This window comes from Solea solea, chromosome 15, assembly GCF_958295425.1.
Source record: "Solea solea chromosome 15, fSolSol10.1, whole genome shotgun sequence".
NCBI classification, from domain to species: domain Eukaryota; kingdom Metazoa; phylum Chordata; class Actinopteri; order Pleuronectiformes; family Soleidae; genus Solea; species Solea solea.
In genome coordinates this window covers 22,960,930-22,979,313 of record NC_081148.1, presented here as the reverse complement: position 1 = coordinate 22,979,313, position 18,384 = coordinate 22,960,930, and the positions used below count along the sequence as shown (strand labels likewise).

The window sequence follows — 18,384 nt, the reverse complement described above, 5'->3', positions numbered from 1 at the left end:
ATTCTCCCAGTCTTTTTAGATGGAACCTAATTGTCTGTTTCAAGTAGATGCTACATACAGTATCATTCATCCTCACAGGGCCTAAAGGTGACAGGGGATTCCAGGGACAACCAGGCTTCACAGTGACAAGGACGGACAGTGTCAGTTCAACCAGAGCTGAGAGTGAGTACTGCTTTGATGATTTGCTACATGTATTTTATAGCGTGAAAAAATTAGAAGTAACCTGCTGCACTTGCCAGCAAGAATAGGTACATATTATATAATATATAATACAATGACACTTGGGGCCACTAGTGGCAGCTGTTGAGTAAAGGCTCACAATGTCAATTTATGATAAAGAAATGGTGATGACCATTTAAACAGACAAAAGAACTGTTTGACACTTGAAATTATTGCTGTTGTTTCTGGTTAAGGTCAGTTTGGTACTAGTAGTAGTGGTGCTACCTCAAGACAATCTGGTATACCCGGCCCACCAGGTCCACCTGGGCCTCCTGGACGTCCAGGTGAATATGACATAACTTGTTGTGTTATCATAGAGACTATTCTTAATGACTATGTAGGATTTTTTAATTCCAATGTTTATTTTTAGTATTCTCCACTGACATTTAAAAAAAAAAAAAAAATGTTGTCTTTAGGAGATTCAAGGCAAGGACCTCCAGGACCTCCTGGGCCTCCAGGTCAAACAGGCAAGTACTTCAACTCATCAAATATACAGTGATACAGATGCAAGTGGATCCCATATGGTGCTTTCAGATTGAAATTCAGACATTCTTTGGAAAATGTCTTAAGGGCCTGTTTGTGAGAATACAACTGTCTGCAGAAGACGTTCCAGATCTTCTCTAGAGATTCTTGGGATAACACAATGGTCCACAAAAGTTGTTTGGAACATTTTCTAGGAATTGTGAAGAGGGCCTGTATGTGGGAACTTAAATGTTCAAAGAAGTCCTGGACATTCTCTAGAGATTCTCTGTTATGGCTGTTAGGAGAAGACAGATGTCCACAAAAGTTGTTTGGAACATACTGTATAAATGATCCAGAGGGTCTGTATGTTTGTATGTATGTCCAAATAAGTATTTCCAGACCTTCTCTAGTGATTTTCCAGAGAGGCTGTTTGTTTGAACCCAGATATCTGCAAATATCGTTCTGAATATTGTTTGGAGATTCTCTGGAGAGGCAGAATGTGACAATGTAAATGTCTCCATAATTCCCCTCGGATATTATTCAGAACATCTGACAGTTCCTAATATCATCTCCAATAGAATTCCAATAATCTGTGGATGACAACCGACTACTTTTCTAGAAATCCTTTTTACTGTAGATTAAGATGGAGATTTCAGCAGGTTGAATCAATATCAACAGAAGAACTAACCAAGTTTATTTTTCAGGTTATGGAAGACCAGGACCTAAAGGAGAAAAAGGAGACGCAGGCTTTGCAGCCAGCTCTGGTATGATCCATAATCTAAACTTGTGCTCTGTTTGGACTTTGCTAACACAAATGTAAGGAGTAGTAACATAAAACTTTACAACTCCTCTTACAGGAACATATTACAGTGGACAACCAGGACCACCTGGACCTGCTGGGCCTAAAGGATCAACAGGTGCTCAGATTTTAGTAAAACAGTTTGATGATCTTTTTTTTGCTCAATTTAACATGGCTTCCACTACTTTGGATGTATTAACACGTTATCATGACTCCCTTTGTCATTGGTTTAGGTGATCCTGGACCAAGGGGCTACCAAGGTAAGTTTCTTTGTAATTTTTGAACATTTATTTGTTGTATTATCCTATTTTTAACTGTTACACAAGGGTGCAAATTGACTGCTCATTTGTGTCTCAGGTGAACCAGGAGTGCCAGGTACCCCAGGAAGACCAGGAAGCTCTGAGAGAGGTTGGATACTTTTACATCAAACACAAATCAAAAATGAAAGAAAGCACAGTTCATCTTGATTCCATAACCTACATCTCCAAAACATGTAATCAAAATCTGTTCCCAAAAGTCCAGTGTGAAAGAATTATTGACTTCTAATGGTGAGACAGCAGATTGCAACAAATGGAACTCTGGACTCTTCCACTCACCCCTCCCTTTCCCATAGCTTTAGGGAACTAAAGTAGTCTGTGTATGCCAAGAAGGATGTAATTTTCCCTGGTTTGCGTAGTAAGCATAAAGGCAAATGGCAGACTCTTTTACACAAAACTTCCTTGGTGGAGGTAGTAATTCAATTCTTGATAAGTATCAACTGCTTATGATGGAGCTGGGTTAATGCAGGGTGTGCTTTATATATTTCCTCCTTACAGTGTCGACTTATGCTGGGGGACATACAGTCACTGGACCAGCTGGTCCACCAGGGCCTCCTGGACGCCCAGGGCCGCAAGGAATCAAAGGTAGACCAACCATCACAGTGGAATATGTGAATGCTCTCAGTGGTTTAATACTTGTATTTCAGAATGAATATTTTGTCCTCCTGATAACAACTTTCTTGTTGTTTATTACATCCTAGGAGACCCTGGTACTCCTGGTGTCCCTGGCTCTTCAGGTAAAGAAAATCATAATTATTGTCCGTCTATGGATTATTTCAGTGCACTGTGGTTTTCAGATTCCTTACTGTTGTTTTTTCTGTCTCTCTCAGGTGCCATTTCAGTCACTTCCGGCCCACCTGGTCCCCCAGGTCCTCCCGGGCATCCAGGCCAGCCGGGCTCTTTTGCTGCTTCTACCGAGATCCGCCAGTACATTACTGACTATCTAAGTAGGAATTGTTCTGAAGAAAGATCACTACGTCCTTGACTGTGAGGGGGACAGAGACAGACAGATTATTAACATGTTTAATGTGTTCCATGCAGCCAGAAGCAGACAGACTGGTGTAACTGGACCTCCAGGTCCACCTGGGCCTCCAGGACTTCCTGGAACCTTCTCAGGCTCCATAGAGGACATCTCTGCTCGCATCATTGCATACCTGCAAAGTAAGCATGTTCCCCTCCAAATATCATAATATTGACATCCCTACTTATGAGGCTTGGTTATTAGAATGGAGCAAACTTTATCTGTGTTGTGCATTTTTAGGATCAGGCTCAGGCTCAGGCTCAAGCTCAGGCCTCAGCATTGGTGTTCAGGGTCCTCCAGGTCCACCTGGACCTCCTGGACCTGCCTCTGGATTCCACACAGTCAATGATCTTATAATCATGCTTCAGAGTAAGTACATGCTTTTGGACATGAGTGGGCTCAGACTGGGCAACGTGTTAAACCATGTCTATGCTGTGATCTGTCTAGGGGATGATGTGAGGAGATATTTGTCAGGACTGTCAGGACCACCAGGACCACCAGGGCCACCAGGGGCATCTGCTGGTCTTTCAAGCAGCTACACTATAGAGGAGGTAGCCACGTATATCTTCAACATCATGACTGGTAAGCACAGCTTGCATTAAGAGAAAACAATAACCCTGGAACAGGTGCCTGGACTTGATCAAACAATCCAACTGCATATATTGTCATTTTCAGACAGAGGGATTGCTAGAGGTCCACCTGGACCACCTGGGCTACCTGGTACTCCTGGGACCCCTGGTGCGGGAGGCTCTGGCTATAGCACAGTTTCAATTGACTACTCTGCACTGGTGAAAAGTAAGATGATTTTATTATCGACTGACTTTTTTTCCGATTGTGGAGTGAAAATGTCTGCTTATCTAGTTTTGGTGGTTGTTCTTCATTGTATCCTCATTGGTTTTCTCAGATTCAGACTTCCGCACATGGATCAGGTCTGCCGTGCAACAAGGTCCTCCTGGTTCTCCAGGTGTTCCAGGCCAAACTGGTCCTCCTGGCCCTCAGGGGCCTCCTGGAGTCTCCACTGCCACTGTGTTTGGGGCAGGAAGTCGTGGCTATAGCTTGGAGGACATCCAACGTTACCTGCAGGGTGAGTCACGCATGATGATTGTCTTTTCCACTTCCTCATCGTAGTGCACACTTGAAAAAGAGAAAAAAACATTAACTTTGACCTCATCTGTCTCAGGTTCTGGTTTCAGAGGTCTTCAAGGTCCCCCTGGTCCTCCAGGTCCACAGGGTCCACCAGGCAGTTACACTGGCTCAGTTTCCTACACTGGAAACTTCCCCCGAGAGAGCATCCGTGCCGAGGTTCAGGAATATCTGACCAGTAAGCTTCTGAGATTTCACCCAATTTAAACCTTCATAACACTGCTTTTGCTGTGTTGTAGCATACATCCCATGCATAACTTTATGTACCATCATTTCCAGCAGCGCAGATGTGTCAAGATATCACAACCGGACCTTTATTTTTCAGGCGATAATGTTCGTCGTTACATCACTGGACAGCCTGGACCTCAAGGACCAAGGGGTCCGAAAGGAGAGCGTGGAGACCCAGGTCACGTCCAAGGTTACGTTCAGAGCCAGAGCTTCACTCATGGGGACACCCGCCGCAGCTCTGATCAAAGTGAGATCAGCAGGCTCAGTGGGACGATGGACTACTCCAACGTCGCTCAGAAGGTTACAGACTACATCAAGAGTGAGTCATTTACAGCTGATGAGCTTATAGCTTCTACTTCTATTATTTTTATTAGTCTCACTTCTTTATATATTCTACATTTTTGGGGTTTTGGGTGCAGTTATCTTGATAATGTCTCTTCGTTTTCTAAAACCCCATGACAGATCAAGGCCTGTTGCAAGGGTATCTGGTTGAGGGCTCCTCGAAAACAAACGTGAGAGCAATTCAGGGCCCTCCTGGTCCACCCGGGCCTCCCGGACCACCTGGTTACAGTCGTGTCATCGGGTCCTACGGCAACGTCACTGCTGACCTCATGGAGTTCTTCAGAAGTGAGAATATAGAGTTATATAATTTTCCACATATTACATCAGGTTGAATCTTACAGCACTGGAAAACAATCCAGACTTTAGAGTCCCCTGGAAAATGTTGCCTCACTGTGACTCAATCTGTGCTTCTGCTTTTTGTGCAGCCCATGGCACCATCCCAGGCCCTCCAGGCGGCCCCGGAGCAAAGGGAGAAAGAGGTTATCCAGGACCCAGAGGAGATAAGGGTATGTTTAAATACCACTGATCTGTCTGTAATGTTCTAAGCCCAGGACACAGTCGTCAGGCAGTCGATGGTGATCCTTAGCCCATGTTGGGAAAGTGTGTTCGGTACTGTCAGCATCAACAGAAGTCTGTTAACAGCTTTATTTCCAGCCAGTGAGAAGACAAGAGGGGACACAGGAATGACAAAGTTAACGACTTGCAATCAAGAGGGCACACACTTTACCTTCCTATTGTATTTGGACATTCAGGCAAATACCGTAGATTTTGCGCCCAATAAAGCGTGTTGGCCATCCAACGATTAGAGAAATCATTTGTGACTGTATATGTACCGTTTTTGATTTGGACACAAGTACTCAAAACTGCTGGTAAAGACGTTAACTACGGTGCGCACAAGCGAAAACGCAAAGCCCTGACCGTGCAATCGGTCCGCAGTCGGAGTGATTTGTCTCTGGACTTCGTGACGTGACTGAAACAAGCGGGCTAGTCTGATTCTGACTTTGTGTGCATGTACAGGAGATCCTGGTCAGCCAGGTCTACAAGGACTACCAGGGTCATACACTATCCAGATTCCACACAGAGTGCAGAAGCGGGACACAGGTAAAAAATCATCGGCATACGGCCACATCGCATTAACCCAAATGTAACATTCATGACACTCAACATGTTTTTCTTTTTTCCACACTACAGGCAATAGAATGGTTGGTCGTCGTCTGCATCGCCGTCAGGCCGGCAGTGGCTAAGTGCCTTACATACTACTGGATGATGTCACATTTCATTTCCATTTCACTTTAACTATTTTTTTTTTTTTAGGTCTTCAACTGTAGCAATGCAAGTAGTCAAAAACGCTTGTCTGTAGAAATGTCACAAAGACAATAAAAGTGGCCAAAAAAAATGCATCAGTCTTTTTTAAAAGTCCAGTAGAGGTAGAGGGAAGGGTTTAGCTGCCGGTCAGTATTAATGCAAAACAGGCTTTTTTGTTGTTGCTGTTACGTGGGTGTATAAAGTTTACTTTGTGTAGTTATAAGCTTGCATTCAAACACGTGCTGGGGTGGGGTGGGGCGGACAGCTTTGTTAAAGAGAGTACTTATTTTCGAAGGTCCAGTGTGTAAGAATTTGTGACATCTAAAGGGGAAACTGCAGATTGATCGGTTCACCTCTCTCTTTTCCAAGGAATTACGGTGGCCTTAAAATACCAGAAAGGATGTTGTTCTTCTTTGTAAGCCTAAAAATGCAAAAACAAAATGTAGAAACATAGCAGCACAAGGTGCCTTTTTTATTTTAAAGTGATTATACACTGATAAAAACACACTTATGGCTAATATATTCAATTTCGGCAAAAAAAACCTGCCCAAATGTTACACACTGGACTTTTAAGTGGAAAGTAGCATTTGCGCCTATTTTGAACTGAATGTTTTCCACTGCTTGTGCGAGTTCAGCATCTGGTGTATTTTTTTTTAACATTAGTATTGTGTTTGTCTTTTTTTGAGGATTGTATTGTACTGAGGAATATATTCTGTAAGTGTTATAGATGATGTATCGAGTTAATCAATTAAAATACTTTTCCTATTATCCGCATAAGTCAAACCAAACCTCCTGCCTTTAAAACCCCAAGAAGTCTCCACCGCATCACACACATCAACAACAAAACAATATTTTTCTTTCTTTTTTTTTTAAACTTCATAAAAAACAATACAACATCATCAGAAGTGGACATAGTCCCAGTTAGAGTGAAGGCCATTTGTGCAACACAGGTGGGGTTGGGTTTTTGGTTGATGTACTTGAGAAGAAGAATGACTAATTGTTGACATGGTTTTTAGACAGGGACTTGTAACTCACTTAGAAATGACTGATTTTTGTATAAGTGTTGAAAGGATTAAATTATGAAATGTTACCACATAATGTTTTACATGATTGAACCTATTTGAGATTTGATCAATTTATGCGAATAAATCTATTTTTTGGACTTGTGAGTCTTCATATTTGATCTCAAAAGGCGTTTCAAGACAGACATCTGATGGATAAACAGTCAATATTTTATTTACAATTAACAATTTTTTGAATACATTTAATCTGACATCAAAAATGTATATACTAAGAATATCCATTGTGGTGGAATGACAATTTGACGACACATTAAAATGCTGTAACTTAAAATAAAAAAATATCTGAAATCTATGGGGCGTATGGTGTAATTCACAAGAGGAAAAAGTCTCCAATAACCGATAAAAATCCAGCATTCGTGACAAAAACACTTCATCAATGTTGATGTCTGCATCTTGATCATTGGTTACAACACGTGTGGATGTGACGCAGTGGCAAAGTAAACGAAATCAGTTTAATCTTTGTCTCCTTTTGTGGACCATCAATACTTTGCACGTAAAATACAGCGAGAACATTTGTTCTCATACAGATACAGCACTTATCATCCATACAACTCTGGTCTCACCGTAAATCTTGTTTACAGCGTCAATAAATCAGAACAAGTGGTTTAGGAAACTAGATATTGTCATAAAATATTAAGGGCAAAGTTGAAAAACAAAAAGTAAAATGTATTTATTAATTTTTGCTTTAAAAAAAACAGGCAGGGTTTGAATAGGCTTAGGTGAGACAAAGAGGACTAACTGTCATAAACAGTTCACTACTGCATATTTTTTTTTCTATTTAGCTCTTTTGGCTAAACAGTGCAAATCAACAGCTTTACATTCCTTTAGAATCCATTTGTTTTCACACCAAACAACTAGGCATGGGTATCATCAGGACTTTATCACTGATACTTCTAATCAATAATGATACTCTTTATTAATACTTTTCTATATATTTGGTGCGGAGGACACAGAAATTAAGAATGTACATCTTACCTCACTATGAGACGGCAGAATTGTCCCGAGTAATGCCATCAGCAGCAAAGTTAGCTTTACAAAGTGCTAGCCCTGTTAAGCAATATCTTTGTTCAGTACTATTTTTGCTGAGCCCCAGCTCTGCTAAACACTACCTTGCTAAATGCTAGCATTGCTAAACGCCATCTCTGCTAAACACTAGCTTTGCCAAACAACATCTCTGCTAAACGCTAGTATTGCCAAACGCCAGCGTTGCTAAACACTAGCTCTGCTAAACGTTAGCTCTGCTAAATGACCGCTCTGCTAAATGGCAGCACTGCTAAAGTAGGCAAACATGCTGCACTACATTACAATAATGGTGTGTTGTGCTAGTGAATTTAATTTGATTACATTTTTCTTATTTAAAACTTAATTTAAAGTTGTTTTGGCCAAATTTAGCCCAATTTAGCGCTGCTCGGCTATAAAACTGAGGTGTGGAAGTGGGAAAATGTTAATAGTCTGTGCTAGCATTGTCTGATATCTGTCCATTATATAGAAAAGTTAGAATAAATGTAATATAAATATCGATATAAGTATTGTTTGTCCTGAAAATAATTGATTCTTCGTCTTCTGCAATATTGACCAATGAGGCACTGTTATCAGTTTTGTTTTGATACCCATTCTTACACAACACTGCTCAGAATAACTCAGGTTAGGGTTATGAGGAGATTTATACGTAACAAAACTAAACACATTTCACCTCTGTGTATAAATAGAGTTATTATGTGTGTGTTTGTAGTCCAGCACTGAAGTGAAAGGTGCTAAAGCAATACTCGTATTTCTTGTTCACTCGTCTCTGGAGACTGTAAAAGTGTCACAGTGAGCACACGATCTGATTTAACTTCATATGGAGTGTACAGATGATGTAACGATTCACTCACAGCAACAACAAACAACATTCCTTTTTTTCATTTTAACTCACAGGTTTATGATCCAAAACATGGCGCTTTTTTTTGTTTTTCTGACTCATGGCAACAAACGGACAAAGTTCGATGACACAGTGAGGAAACAGCTCGACCTCCAAACTGCAAAGCAAAAACCTCAGGGTTGTTTTTATCACCAGCTAATATGAAATTATGAAAAGTTATCTCCATTTTGTGGTTATTATTATTACTATGGGTACTAATAATTAGATGTTATTTAGGTGCACCAAGTCCACATCCATACTACTGTGTTTTCATTTAAAAACAGGGTTCCCACACCTTAGTTGATATAAAATTCAAGGATTTTTCAAGGGCTTTCCAGGACCAGTTCCATAAATTTCAAGGACTGACATAGCTAAGCCTAAGAACTTCTTTCTTGCACACAATTCAAGCACTTTCAAAGTCCATTTAGGGTGATTTTTAAGAAGATTTCACAAGAACCCATGATATGAAATTAATCACTAATCAATGTTAATAACGACCAAACGATTACTTAATTGTCAACTATTTTGATAATGTTTAACTTTGTAAATGTGAATATTTTCTAGTTTCTTTTCTCCATTTAACACAGAAATCATTAAAACTGATTCATTTTAGTTCCTTTCATTTCAAGTTAGCGAAACAAATCCACATTTTTTGCTCTTTTTCAGAAGATGATTATGAAAATAACCGTTAGTGGGCGTCTACATTAGAAAGACAGATATATCTGGTAAATTTGATCTGTATCTATCCATCTACACTAAAAATGCAGCAGTGATTTTAAACTTTTACTATAAAACACCAGGGTAATGAAAAACAAATTTTAAAAGAAAACAGATTAGTATGGATTTGGCCTAACCCTAACCTATTTTCAGTGGGAGTTGTAAAAACAGAGGAGTGCCTGGATGCAGAAAAACAATAATATAATATATGAGGCACTGGAGATGGTCCATATAGTAGCAGGCTGTGCTTACAGTCATAAGTGATAAGTAGCACTGACTTTTGCTACCAAACGCAGACTTTTAAATTTTCCAACATGCTCAAAAAAGTGCATATTATCCATCGGGACAATTTCTCTGAACAAACCAAGAGAAATGAAATAAGTGCGAGTGTAGGCACGTCATGCTTGCTCGTGGTGGAGCCAAAGAAGGAAAGACCATTTTATTACTATTTTTTAAAAAACGCTAAGCGGTTGGAGAAATTGTGTTGATCCACCAGGAAGAGTCTGTGAACGCAGCCTAGTTTGACCGAGGAGATTGAAATTTAACAGCACAGACGGACGTGAGGCTATAAACCGGCGTTGTTCAGGTTTGGTATGGGATAAAATTTGGACACTCGACTCTGTGTGGTGGGGTTAAGGCATTCAGATTCACCGCTCATCTTGAAGAAGACCTCTTGCTCCTGGAGCTTCCGCATGAACTCCTCCTCTAACGCCTGCAGGGGGCGGCAAATACAAAGAAACCAGTCACACACACACACACACTGAAGGTTACATGAAAAGAACAAACAACAACATTTGAGCTACAGGAGCTAAAAATCTGCAACATAATGATTACAAAGGTAATTTAATTTAAGATATTCTTCATTTTTAGGTAGCTACCTTCTTCCTGGGCCTCAGCTTCTCTCTCCACTCCTTTATTTCTTGGCTGTGCTCTTCATCCAGCTCCTTCAGCTTCTGGGTCTCGTGTTCAATCAGAAGGTGGCATTTCTCATTCTGGAAGAAAATGTGTGTAAAAGCAAGATTAATGTCCTGGATTAATAAACTGACCTACAAAATAAGTTTTAAAATCCCAACAATTGTAGTTCTGAATCATTTCAACCGTTAAAACCTAAATACTGAATATATTGTACTTATTATTTTAAATCAGTGTTGCGTCTTAAGATCAAAGTCTTTTGCTCTTATTGTTGATTTTTTACATCCTACAATCACAGTTCATTATAGACCTGCAACTAGCGATTATTTTCATAATTTTGATAATTGATTAATCTGTTAAATATATCCTGATTAATCGAGTAATTTTACGGTGCATAAATTGTCAGAAAATGACGATCATGTGCATCTCAAAACCTGGAAATGATGTTCTCAAAGTCTTGTCCACAAACCAAAATTATTCAGTTTTAATGATTTCTTTGTTAAATTGAGCAAATAAACCAGAAAACATTCACATTTAAGAAGCTGAAAAACCAGAAACCTTGTTTTAATTCTTTAAAAAACACTAATTGACTAAATAGTTGACGATTCATTTAGTAATCGATTAAAAACGGATTCATTGTTTCAGCCCTAGTCCACTGTCTCAGTATGAATTCACATGAGTGTGTATGTGTGTTTAATCTCCACCTGTAGCTGCTGCAGCTCCCTGATGTTGGAGTCACACTGCAGCTGCAGGTCTCTCATCTGGTTCTCGTGTTTCTGGTGCTGATGGAGCCTCTCGTTCTTCTGCCTCTTTTCTTCCTGAGCACCAAACTGTTACAAATAAGAAAATGGATTAAACAAAAACAGTAATCTGTTTAAGGTTGAGCACTAAATATGTCACCAGTTACTAAATGATCTATATGTTCAGATTTGAGAACACGTCGTCCACAAGCTCAAAGATCTCCATCACCGCCGTGTGGTGATAAAGGTGAGCTGCAAGTGGAACACAGCGACTGTGTTTCTGTCTTTGTACATTTATGTTTGATCAGAATCCAGGCGCCAGCGACAGGCAACAACAAAAACAACAACAACAGCGTGGTCACACACCTGCTGTCCACGAGGTTTGATTTGAATGTCAAATATATGGAATATGAAAATCTGACAAAAACCAGGAATTATGATGCAAATGTGGTCGTATTTCTCAGAGAGACATGTGTGTAATTTTAATTTATTTATTCTTTATATATTTACAGTGTTATAAAGGCACCAGATAACCTTTTTGTGCCTGGTGGTTTCACAAGAGACAAGGAGACGTATAATTCTCGTGTCAGAATCAGAAATACTTTATTAATCTCTGTGGTAAATGGGTTTAAATTAAAGATGCTGCGACTTTATGCGAGATTTATATAATTATATAAAACTAGAGTATAAAAAAAGAGAAAAATATATATGAACAATAGAAATACTTCGTCACAATACGTTAGGAAGAAACTGAATTAAATTAAACATCAATATACTGTATGTACTAGTGAAATAATTACATGAACAAAATGTTATAATATATTACAATATAATATTACAAACAACATTTTTGTTTCCCAAAAGATTCACAAAATTGTTCACCATTAATTGCACAAAATGTTGTAATATTATACTTTTTTTTTTTACAAAAATGATTAAAGTTACTTAAAACTGTCGTAAAATTATGTATTGTTACAAAAAAATGTTTTGGTGGCAGAGTTTTGTTTTTTTTAATCAGTGATTTCTTGGTTTAGCAGTTGCTCAATTTTTAATAGATGTAATAGAAGCAGTAAAGTGCACTTACTTAAACTCAAAAAAGTATAATAATCCAGAAATCAGTTTGAATTGTACCTGTTTAATCCGATCTCTCTCCTGCTCTGGTGTGACAACAGCAGTGACCGAGATGCGGAGGCTCTTCTTGAACATGGCCATGCGGGTCTTAGCATCACTGCGCTGGATCTTGGGCAGACGAACCCTCTCTTGAGTCTGTTTGTTCTTCATCTCCTCGATCAGCCGCTGGTTGTAGCGATGCATCTGCTCCATCTCCTGCAGACGACACCAAACGCTTGAGTTCAGCGGTGAAACAACAAAACAGCGCACTTTTCTACGCAAAGACTTTTCTCTGTGTGTTTTTCTTACTTTCTCGTGCCTCTTCAGCAGCTGGTGTCTCTGCAGGAAGTACTGGTCTTTAAGCTGCTGCTTCAGCTGCTGGTGCTTCTCCTGCAGGTGGCGCTCCTCTAACTCCCACATGGCTGCCTCTCGAGCTGCAGACGGGCAGAGAAAATCACGTATATGTGAGTTTATGAGACACAAACATGTGAGTAAGACGGTGACGATCAGAGTGATGACAACAGACGGACAACACGAAGGGACCATCGGTTCTCATTTTTCTGCATGTTGACGATGCATGTTTGATTTACTCAAAACTTGGTGTAGGAGTTTCTGGCATGCATTTTTATAGACTATATTTCTGAAATGTTATGTTGGTCCGTTCATACTATAAAATAGACAAATGGAATTTAAATCCAAAGATGTTAAAGTAGAGTTGTTGAGGTAGTTGTTGAGGCTTCTTTGACAGCCTGGTCTAAACATACAGTAGATAATGTGAACGCATCACAGGAGTTTAAATAAATAATGTCTTCCACCGGTGTTTTTAATCTGGTGTGAGTGGTACATTTCTCGAGCAACTTCCAACAATTTGATTATTAAATCGTACTAAAATACATATAAGGGTGTGTCCTTAAGACTATGATAAGCCTTGCAATGGGTAACTAGAGCTCACATCTGAAAAGATACTCAACAGTAACTCTCTTCGCTCTTTTATTCCCTTTGGAGTAACAACATTTAGTTTAAAAGGGACAGCTGACAAAATGGCTGCCAGCAGGGGCAGAAGGACAAAAACAGATTTTCAGCCACTTAACAAAATGGTCACCTATAATAAAATCATCACCATCTTAAATCTATAATGTCTTGCTCTCAGACAGACTGGGAACTAACGTCTGGACATCGTTCGCTCTCGTGCACCAGAGTCCATAGAGAAAATCGTACATTTTTATCTCACAGAGACACTGGAGCTGCTGCTCTGCTGTTGCCTTGTTTGGCAGGTTTGTGTCCACATCTGAAAAAAGGATTTCAAACACTTGAGTAATCAGATAACATATCTGAACGTGCTGATGGAGGCAGCAGTGGATTAACAACTCTGTGACACGAGGGAAAAAAACGCAGATTTTCTCAATGGAGTTTGGTGAAGGTTTAGTTTCCAAAAGTAGCCAAAAACGGCTGCAGGTGTAGATTTTATAAGGCAAGTATTTTGTTATATGGCTAAAGCCTTTGTATTTGTGTCGGCGATTCTCCAGCTCCTACCTCTCATCAGCTGCTGCTTGTGGTTGAGGCAGTCTCTCTCTATAGTGGCTATTTCCAGTTTATGCTGCTGGATGATTTTCTTCAAAGCTCCATCCAGGTCTTGTTGCTGCTTCTGCAGGAACTCCTGCTCCTGAGGAGCCAGAGAAGGAGAAGGAGACGCAGTGAGAAACGGCCACAAAAGGAAGGGCGGTGAATCACAGAGGGACAGTGAAGAGCAGAGACGGGACGCAGAATAAAGCGACACCTGATGTGCCTGATAATATAACATCATATAACGTCGTAAAAAAGGCATCCACTTCAAATTCAACACAACACAGAGAGAGCACTGAGATGCCACATCATCGACTGGAATCAGTGGAGAGGACACTCAGAGATCATGGATGGCAAAGATCCACAATGGAGGTGAAGAAAGAGAGAGAGAAAGAAAGAAGTTAACAGTTGTGTTGAGAATTAGATCCACAGTTTTATGTAAGACAACATCTACAGCACATCGACATTTACATCATCCAGAGACCGACTTCCAACACGACTCCTTACATAAACATCATTTAAAAACAATGTGATGTTTTTATGTTCTTTTTTTAAACAACTAGCGAGTGGCAAAGTCTTTATAATTCGACATAAATCATCATCATCATTGGCTTTTTCAGAAGAAAACCTAAATAACATCAATTTAAAGAAAGTATGTAATTGAGATTTTTTGGACCAAATCATAGACTCAATTTCTTTAAGTCAAGCTTCAGTTCAAAATTCACGTTTTAACAGATTTAGTACATTCTAATGCAAGGATGACAACTTAAAATGTAGGAATAACCATGGCTGACACCACCAAAAATTAAAGTATAAAATAAACCATGGGTGAGAAAAATGCTACAAAACATGTATCCTTACACGGAGCCTTAGGGATTTATTTTGAAAATGATGAATTGTTACGCTCTAATATAAAGGATGGACAATATTATCGGTAAAAGGATCTGATATCAGCAAACGCATCAAGATCCAGCGATATGACTAAATGACTAAAACATGCAGCTGAATAAGCTGCTACCTCCTCCACTTAAATGCTTGTGCCCTCTACCAATATCATTTATCTATCATCAACATCTGCTGCGACATGAGTATGAAAAATATTATGTTAATTTCACTACAGAAGAGATTAAATTACCTCTGCAGGTGGGTGCACGTGTCGAAATCAGTTATCGGTATATTGGCATATCATGCATCAGAAAAAATCCAATATTGTCCCTAGTATTATCATTATTATTCTTATTATTATTATGATACTGAATCCAAAACAAGCTGGACAAATGCAATACCAAAACCAAGTGGCAACTGGTCATGATCACATCACCCATAAGAATCTGAACTGCTGTGAAACTTCCAGAATCTTAATTTGACAAATTGCAAACAGAAGCTCAGAGTGCAACCAGGTTCCTGTTAGACTGTACCACTATCAAACACACTGCATGTCCACTGATGTGCGCTACTTTATTATCATTCCCCTCTAAATCAGGAATATAGTGTACAACATTGACAACACATCCTATTGGAGAAGACCCAAAACTAGAGATCGGGACAATTAACTCGTTATAAATCAAGGGGAAAGCATAATTTCCATAATAATCCATTCAATCGGAGTACTTTAACATCCAGCAGAGTCGCCCCCTAGTGGCCTTTAGATATATTCTCTTTCTCCTAGGTGGCATCAGGAGGAAACTGTGAGATTACGTCTACTCAATACAGTCTACAGTGTCGACAACAAGAACACCCTTACTGAACATGTTTACTTGATTTTGATGGAAATATTAATAAAAACCATATAAAAACACACAGACTAGACGTGGGACATTTGTGGACTGGTGGAGGAGAAAACTGTAAATACTGAGCAGGAGAAGAAGAAGGGGAGAACCACGACACACAACACACAGAGATAAAACCAACAACACACCCATGCCCATGCTTACATGGGGTAAATCACTGAACCACCACACACTAACACTACCCTGTCACTCAACTTTGTACACATCTACATATGGGCCAGAGAAGGAGAAACAGGGTAGAGGGAGTGAAGGTGGTGGTGCTGGTGGTGGTGGTGGAGGTGGGGGACTTACATCCTGCATCTGAGCGTTGAAGAGTGCACATGAGGACAACTGAAAAGACTGAATCATAACCTGGGCCACTGCCTGTGGAGGAGAACACACAACGCACTCACCCAGATCAGGCACAGACAGCACAAGGCAGGGCTGGAAATACTCACATGCACACTCATACACAAATCTTAACCTCAGTTATGCAAAAGCTAGCCTTTTCCATTTTGGGAATATCGGTGAGATTAAAGCGTGCAGCTCATTCCTACGTGGATGTTAGGTGAAGGGAAGTCATTTCATTAGTTGTTCATACTTTTGTCATAATTCCAGCAGCAAACGAGCATTTTTTTGTTGTTGTTATTTTCCATGCTGATGATGATGGTTCACAGAAGGTTAATGTGAAAGAAAACAAAGACTTTTGTCCACATGACATACGTGAGATTCATAAAAGATACAAAGTGAGATTATTTTCACAGATGTAAATAAACCCCCTCCAGTGGTCATTTAACAGAATACAAACTTCCAGCACTTCCACATTGGCTTCACATTGTGGACTTGGACACTATGTACAGAGGTGAGAAATACTTGCACGGTAATGCAGCCCAGTACAACACTATGACCCTATTTATTTAATGTATTATTAACACAAACACAAACATTCATAATTAACACCTCTGTGAGTGTGTTAATTACATTTTTTATATCGTGCTGCATTTAACTGTTAAGGTGTTCCTAACACGGAGTGAATACAGAAGCAAAACAACGTGACGTCGTGGAGTGAGTTAAATACCAAACAGACCTGGTGCTTCATCAACTCTGACAACACACCGTGAATCAGACACTCTTCAGCTCCGTGATTTACGATCCTCGCCCTTAATGCCTTAATCACGCCACATAAATTAAAGGCAAAGTCAAAAAGCTATTGTTCGACCTCCTTGAATAGTTGACAAATGTCTTCAGTCTCATGATTTATATACATGGGGCTCTTCTTCTTCTTATGATAACAATAATGTCCAGACAGAGTGTAAATTGAGAGGTTGAAATGTCCTTCAACTGAATATATGCATCATATGAGCGTCACTCACGACCTCTGCTAAAATATAAGACAGCGCAGTTGTCCCAAGGTGCAACTTGACCTTTGAAAGGTAAATGTGGGGATTAAAACGTCCAATATCGATTGAAAACTTTTACACTGTCCTTACACTGCCCTGACTCAACATTACCACAAAAAAATGAAAGCAGTGTACACAATTCAGCGATGTGAGGGGACAACTGTGGAGCACTGCTGCATCTCTCTGCCTCCTCTAAGTTCTATTCTACCATAATTTACGCTTGGTAACTCCTGTAGACACCGACTGCGGAACATTATCTGCATCCGCTTAAATGTAGCGCATGTAGTGAAATGGACTGAAATAACACCACATACAGGGAAAGTCAAAATGCTCCTGTTAAACCTCCAGGAATGGCTAACAAATGTCTACAGCTCTGTGAGTTGTATGGACTGAAACACACAGAGCAACAGCTCTGGAAAATAAGGCACGACTGCAGACACACGGCTTCTATTTGCTGTGTGTGTACAAATGAATGTGTCACATGAGGGAAGCAAGATACTGTATGTGAAGGGGGGGGAGAAAGATGAAAGAAAGAAGAAAAGTTACCTTTAAAGGCCTCTGCACATCAACAACGCTGCAAATAAACGGCAGGAAATTTTGACGCAATATTCATGCTAAGCACAATATGAACAAGCAAAAAATAAATAATTAAAAGACTAATTTTACTCGCTAAAAAAAAGAAATACCTGGATACAAGAGAGGAAAGTAAACTCTGATAGGGCTGCAACTAATGATTATTTTCATAATTGATTAATTCGTTTATTCGATTATTTTCTCGATTAATTGTTTGGTCCATAGAATTTCTCAAATGTCGTATTTAGGCTGAAATTACTCAATTACTAAATTAACCGTCAACTATTTTGATAAAGTGTTTTCTAAAGAGTTAAAACCAGTTTCTGTGATTTTTCAGCTTCTTAAAAGGTGAATATTGTCTGTTTTTTTTTTTGCTCCTTATAACTAAGAAATCATTAAAACATCATCATTTCCAGGTTTGACAAACACTGATCAATATATTTCAGCATTTTATGACATTTTTTTGAAGTTAACGGAAAGCAGCTATATCACTCAGTGAAATCCTGTCCATTATGTGAAAACTATTACGATCACAAATGACAAACGTGCAACAAAAAACAAAAGAAAATAAACAAACCACGTCTAATGTACAGAGGCCTTTACATTTTCACAGAGTGAGACACAGAAGATGATCTTTTTACCTCTGCAGTCTTGAGGAGCGATAGATCCTCCTTTAAGCGTTTCAAGAGGTCTTTTCTCATGTGTTTGGGTGACTGTCCGACTTCCTGTTTGACCTAAAGTGTGTACGCAGAAACTGGTAGATGCTCTATGTACTATGATCG

The 18,384-nt window shown here is 39.6% G+C and overlaps 2 protein-coding genes across 8 annotated transcripts in view; one reads left to right on the top strand and one right to left on the bottom strand.

The window, feature by feature from the left end:
- LOC131474195 (collagen alpha-1(XVII) chain-like) overlaps nucleotides 1-6,998 on the top strand; it is a 44,672-nt gene extending 37,674 nt beyond the window's left edge. For all 4 annotated transcript variants that reach the window (XM_058651951.1, XM_058651948.1, XM_058651950.1 and 1 more), the window contains 21 exons: nucleotides 79-162; nucleotides 414-503; nucleotides 636-686; nucleotides 1,386-1,445; nucleotides 1,539-1,598; nucleotides 1,714-1,740; nucleotides 1,838-1,888; nucleotides 2,296-2,382; nucleotides 2,499-2,534; nucleotides 2,628-2,744; nucleotides 2,839-2,958; nucleotides 3,059-3,187; nucleotides 3,266-3,400; nucleotides 3,494-3,613; nucleotides 3,723-3,902; nucleotides 3,999-4,139; nucleotides 4,287-4,508; nucleotides 4,652-4,816; nucleotides 4,957-5,037; nucleotides 5,549-5,632; nucleotides 5,723-6,998. In XM_058651951.1, the coding sequence (XP_058507934.1) occupies nucleotides 79-162; nucleotides 414-503; nucleotides 636-686; nucleotides 1,386-1,445; nucleotides 1,539-1,598; nucleotides 1,714-1,740; nucleotides 1,838-1,888; nucleotides 2,296-2,382; nucleotides 2,499-2,534; nucleotides 2,628-2,744; nucleotides 2,839-2,958; nucleotides 3,059-3,187; nucleotides 3,266-3,400; nucleotides 3,494-3,613; nucleotides 3,723-3,902; nucleotides 3,999-4,139; nucleotides 4,287-4,508; nucleotides 4,652-4,816; nucleotides 4,957-5,037; nucleotides 5,549-5,632; nucleotides 5,723-5,775 (2,093 nt within the window). In that variant the 3' untranslated portion in view covers nucleotides 5,776-6,998. The remainder of the gene's footprint in view (nucleotides 1-78; nucleotides 163-413; nucleotides 504-635; nucleotides 687-1,385; nucleotides 1,446-1,538; nucleotides 1,599-1,713; nucleotides 1,741-1,837; nucleotides 1,889-2,295; nucleotides 2,383-2,498; nucleotides 2,535-2,627; nucleotides 2,745-2,838; nucleotides 2,959-3,058; nucleotides 3,188-3,265; nucleotides 3,401-3,493; nucleotides 3,614-3,722; nucleotides 3,903-3,998; nucleotides 4,140-4,286; nucleotides 4,509-4,651; nucleotides 4,817-4,956; nucleotides 5,038-5,548; nucleotides 5,633-5,722) is intronic.
- A 52-nt stretch (nucleotides 6,999-7,050) lies between these two features.
- Nucleotides 7,051-18,384, bottom strand: part of slka (STE20-like kinase a) — a 28,028-nt gene continuing 16,694 nt past the window's right edge. Inside the window, exons 13-20 of one of the 4 annotated variants that reach the window (XM_058651952.1) lie at nucleotides 18,244-18,336; nucleotides 15,942-16,013; nucleotides 13,831-13,960; nucleotides 12,607-12,731; nucleotides 12,319-12,513; nucleotides 11,152-11,277; nucleotides 10,414-10,527; nucleotides 7,051-10,247 (exon numbers count right to left, since the gene is read on the bottom strand). In XM_058651952.1, coding sequence (XP_058507935.1) covers nucleotides 10,101-10,247; nucleotides 10,414-10,527; nucleotides 11,152-11,277; nucleotides 12,319-12,513; nucleotides 12,607-12,731; nucleotides 13,831-13,960; nucleotides 15,942-16,013; nucleotides 18,244-18,336 — 1,002 coding nt within the window. In that variant the 3' untranslated portion in view covers nucleotides 7,051-10,100. The remainder of the gene's footprint in view (nucleotides 10,248-10,413; nucleotides 10,528-11,151; nucleotides 11,278-12,318; nucleotides 12,514-12,606; nucleotides 12,732-13,830; nucleotides 13,961-15,941; nucleotides 16,014-18,243; nucleotides 18,337-18,384) is intronic. The other 3 variants (XM_058651953.1, XM_058651954.1, XM_058651955.1) reach the window with 3 other exon arrangements.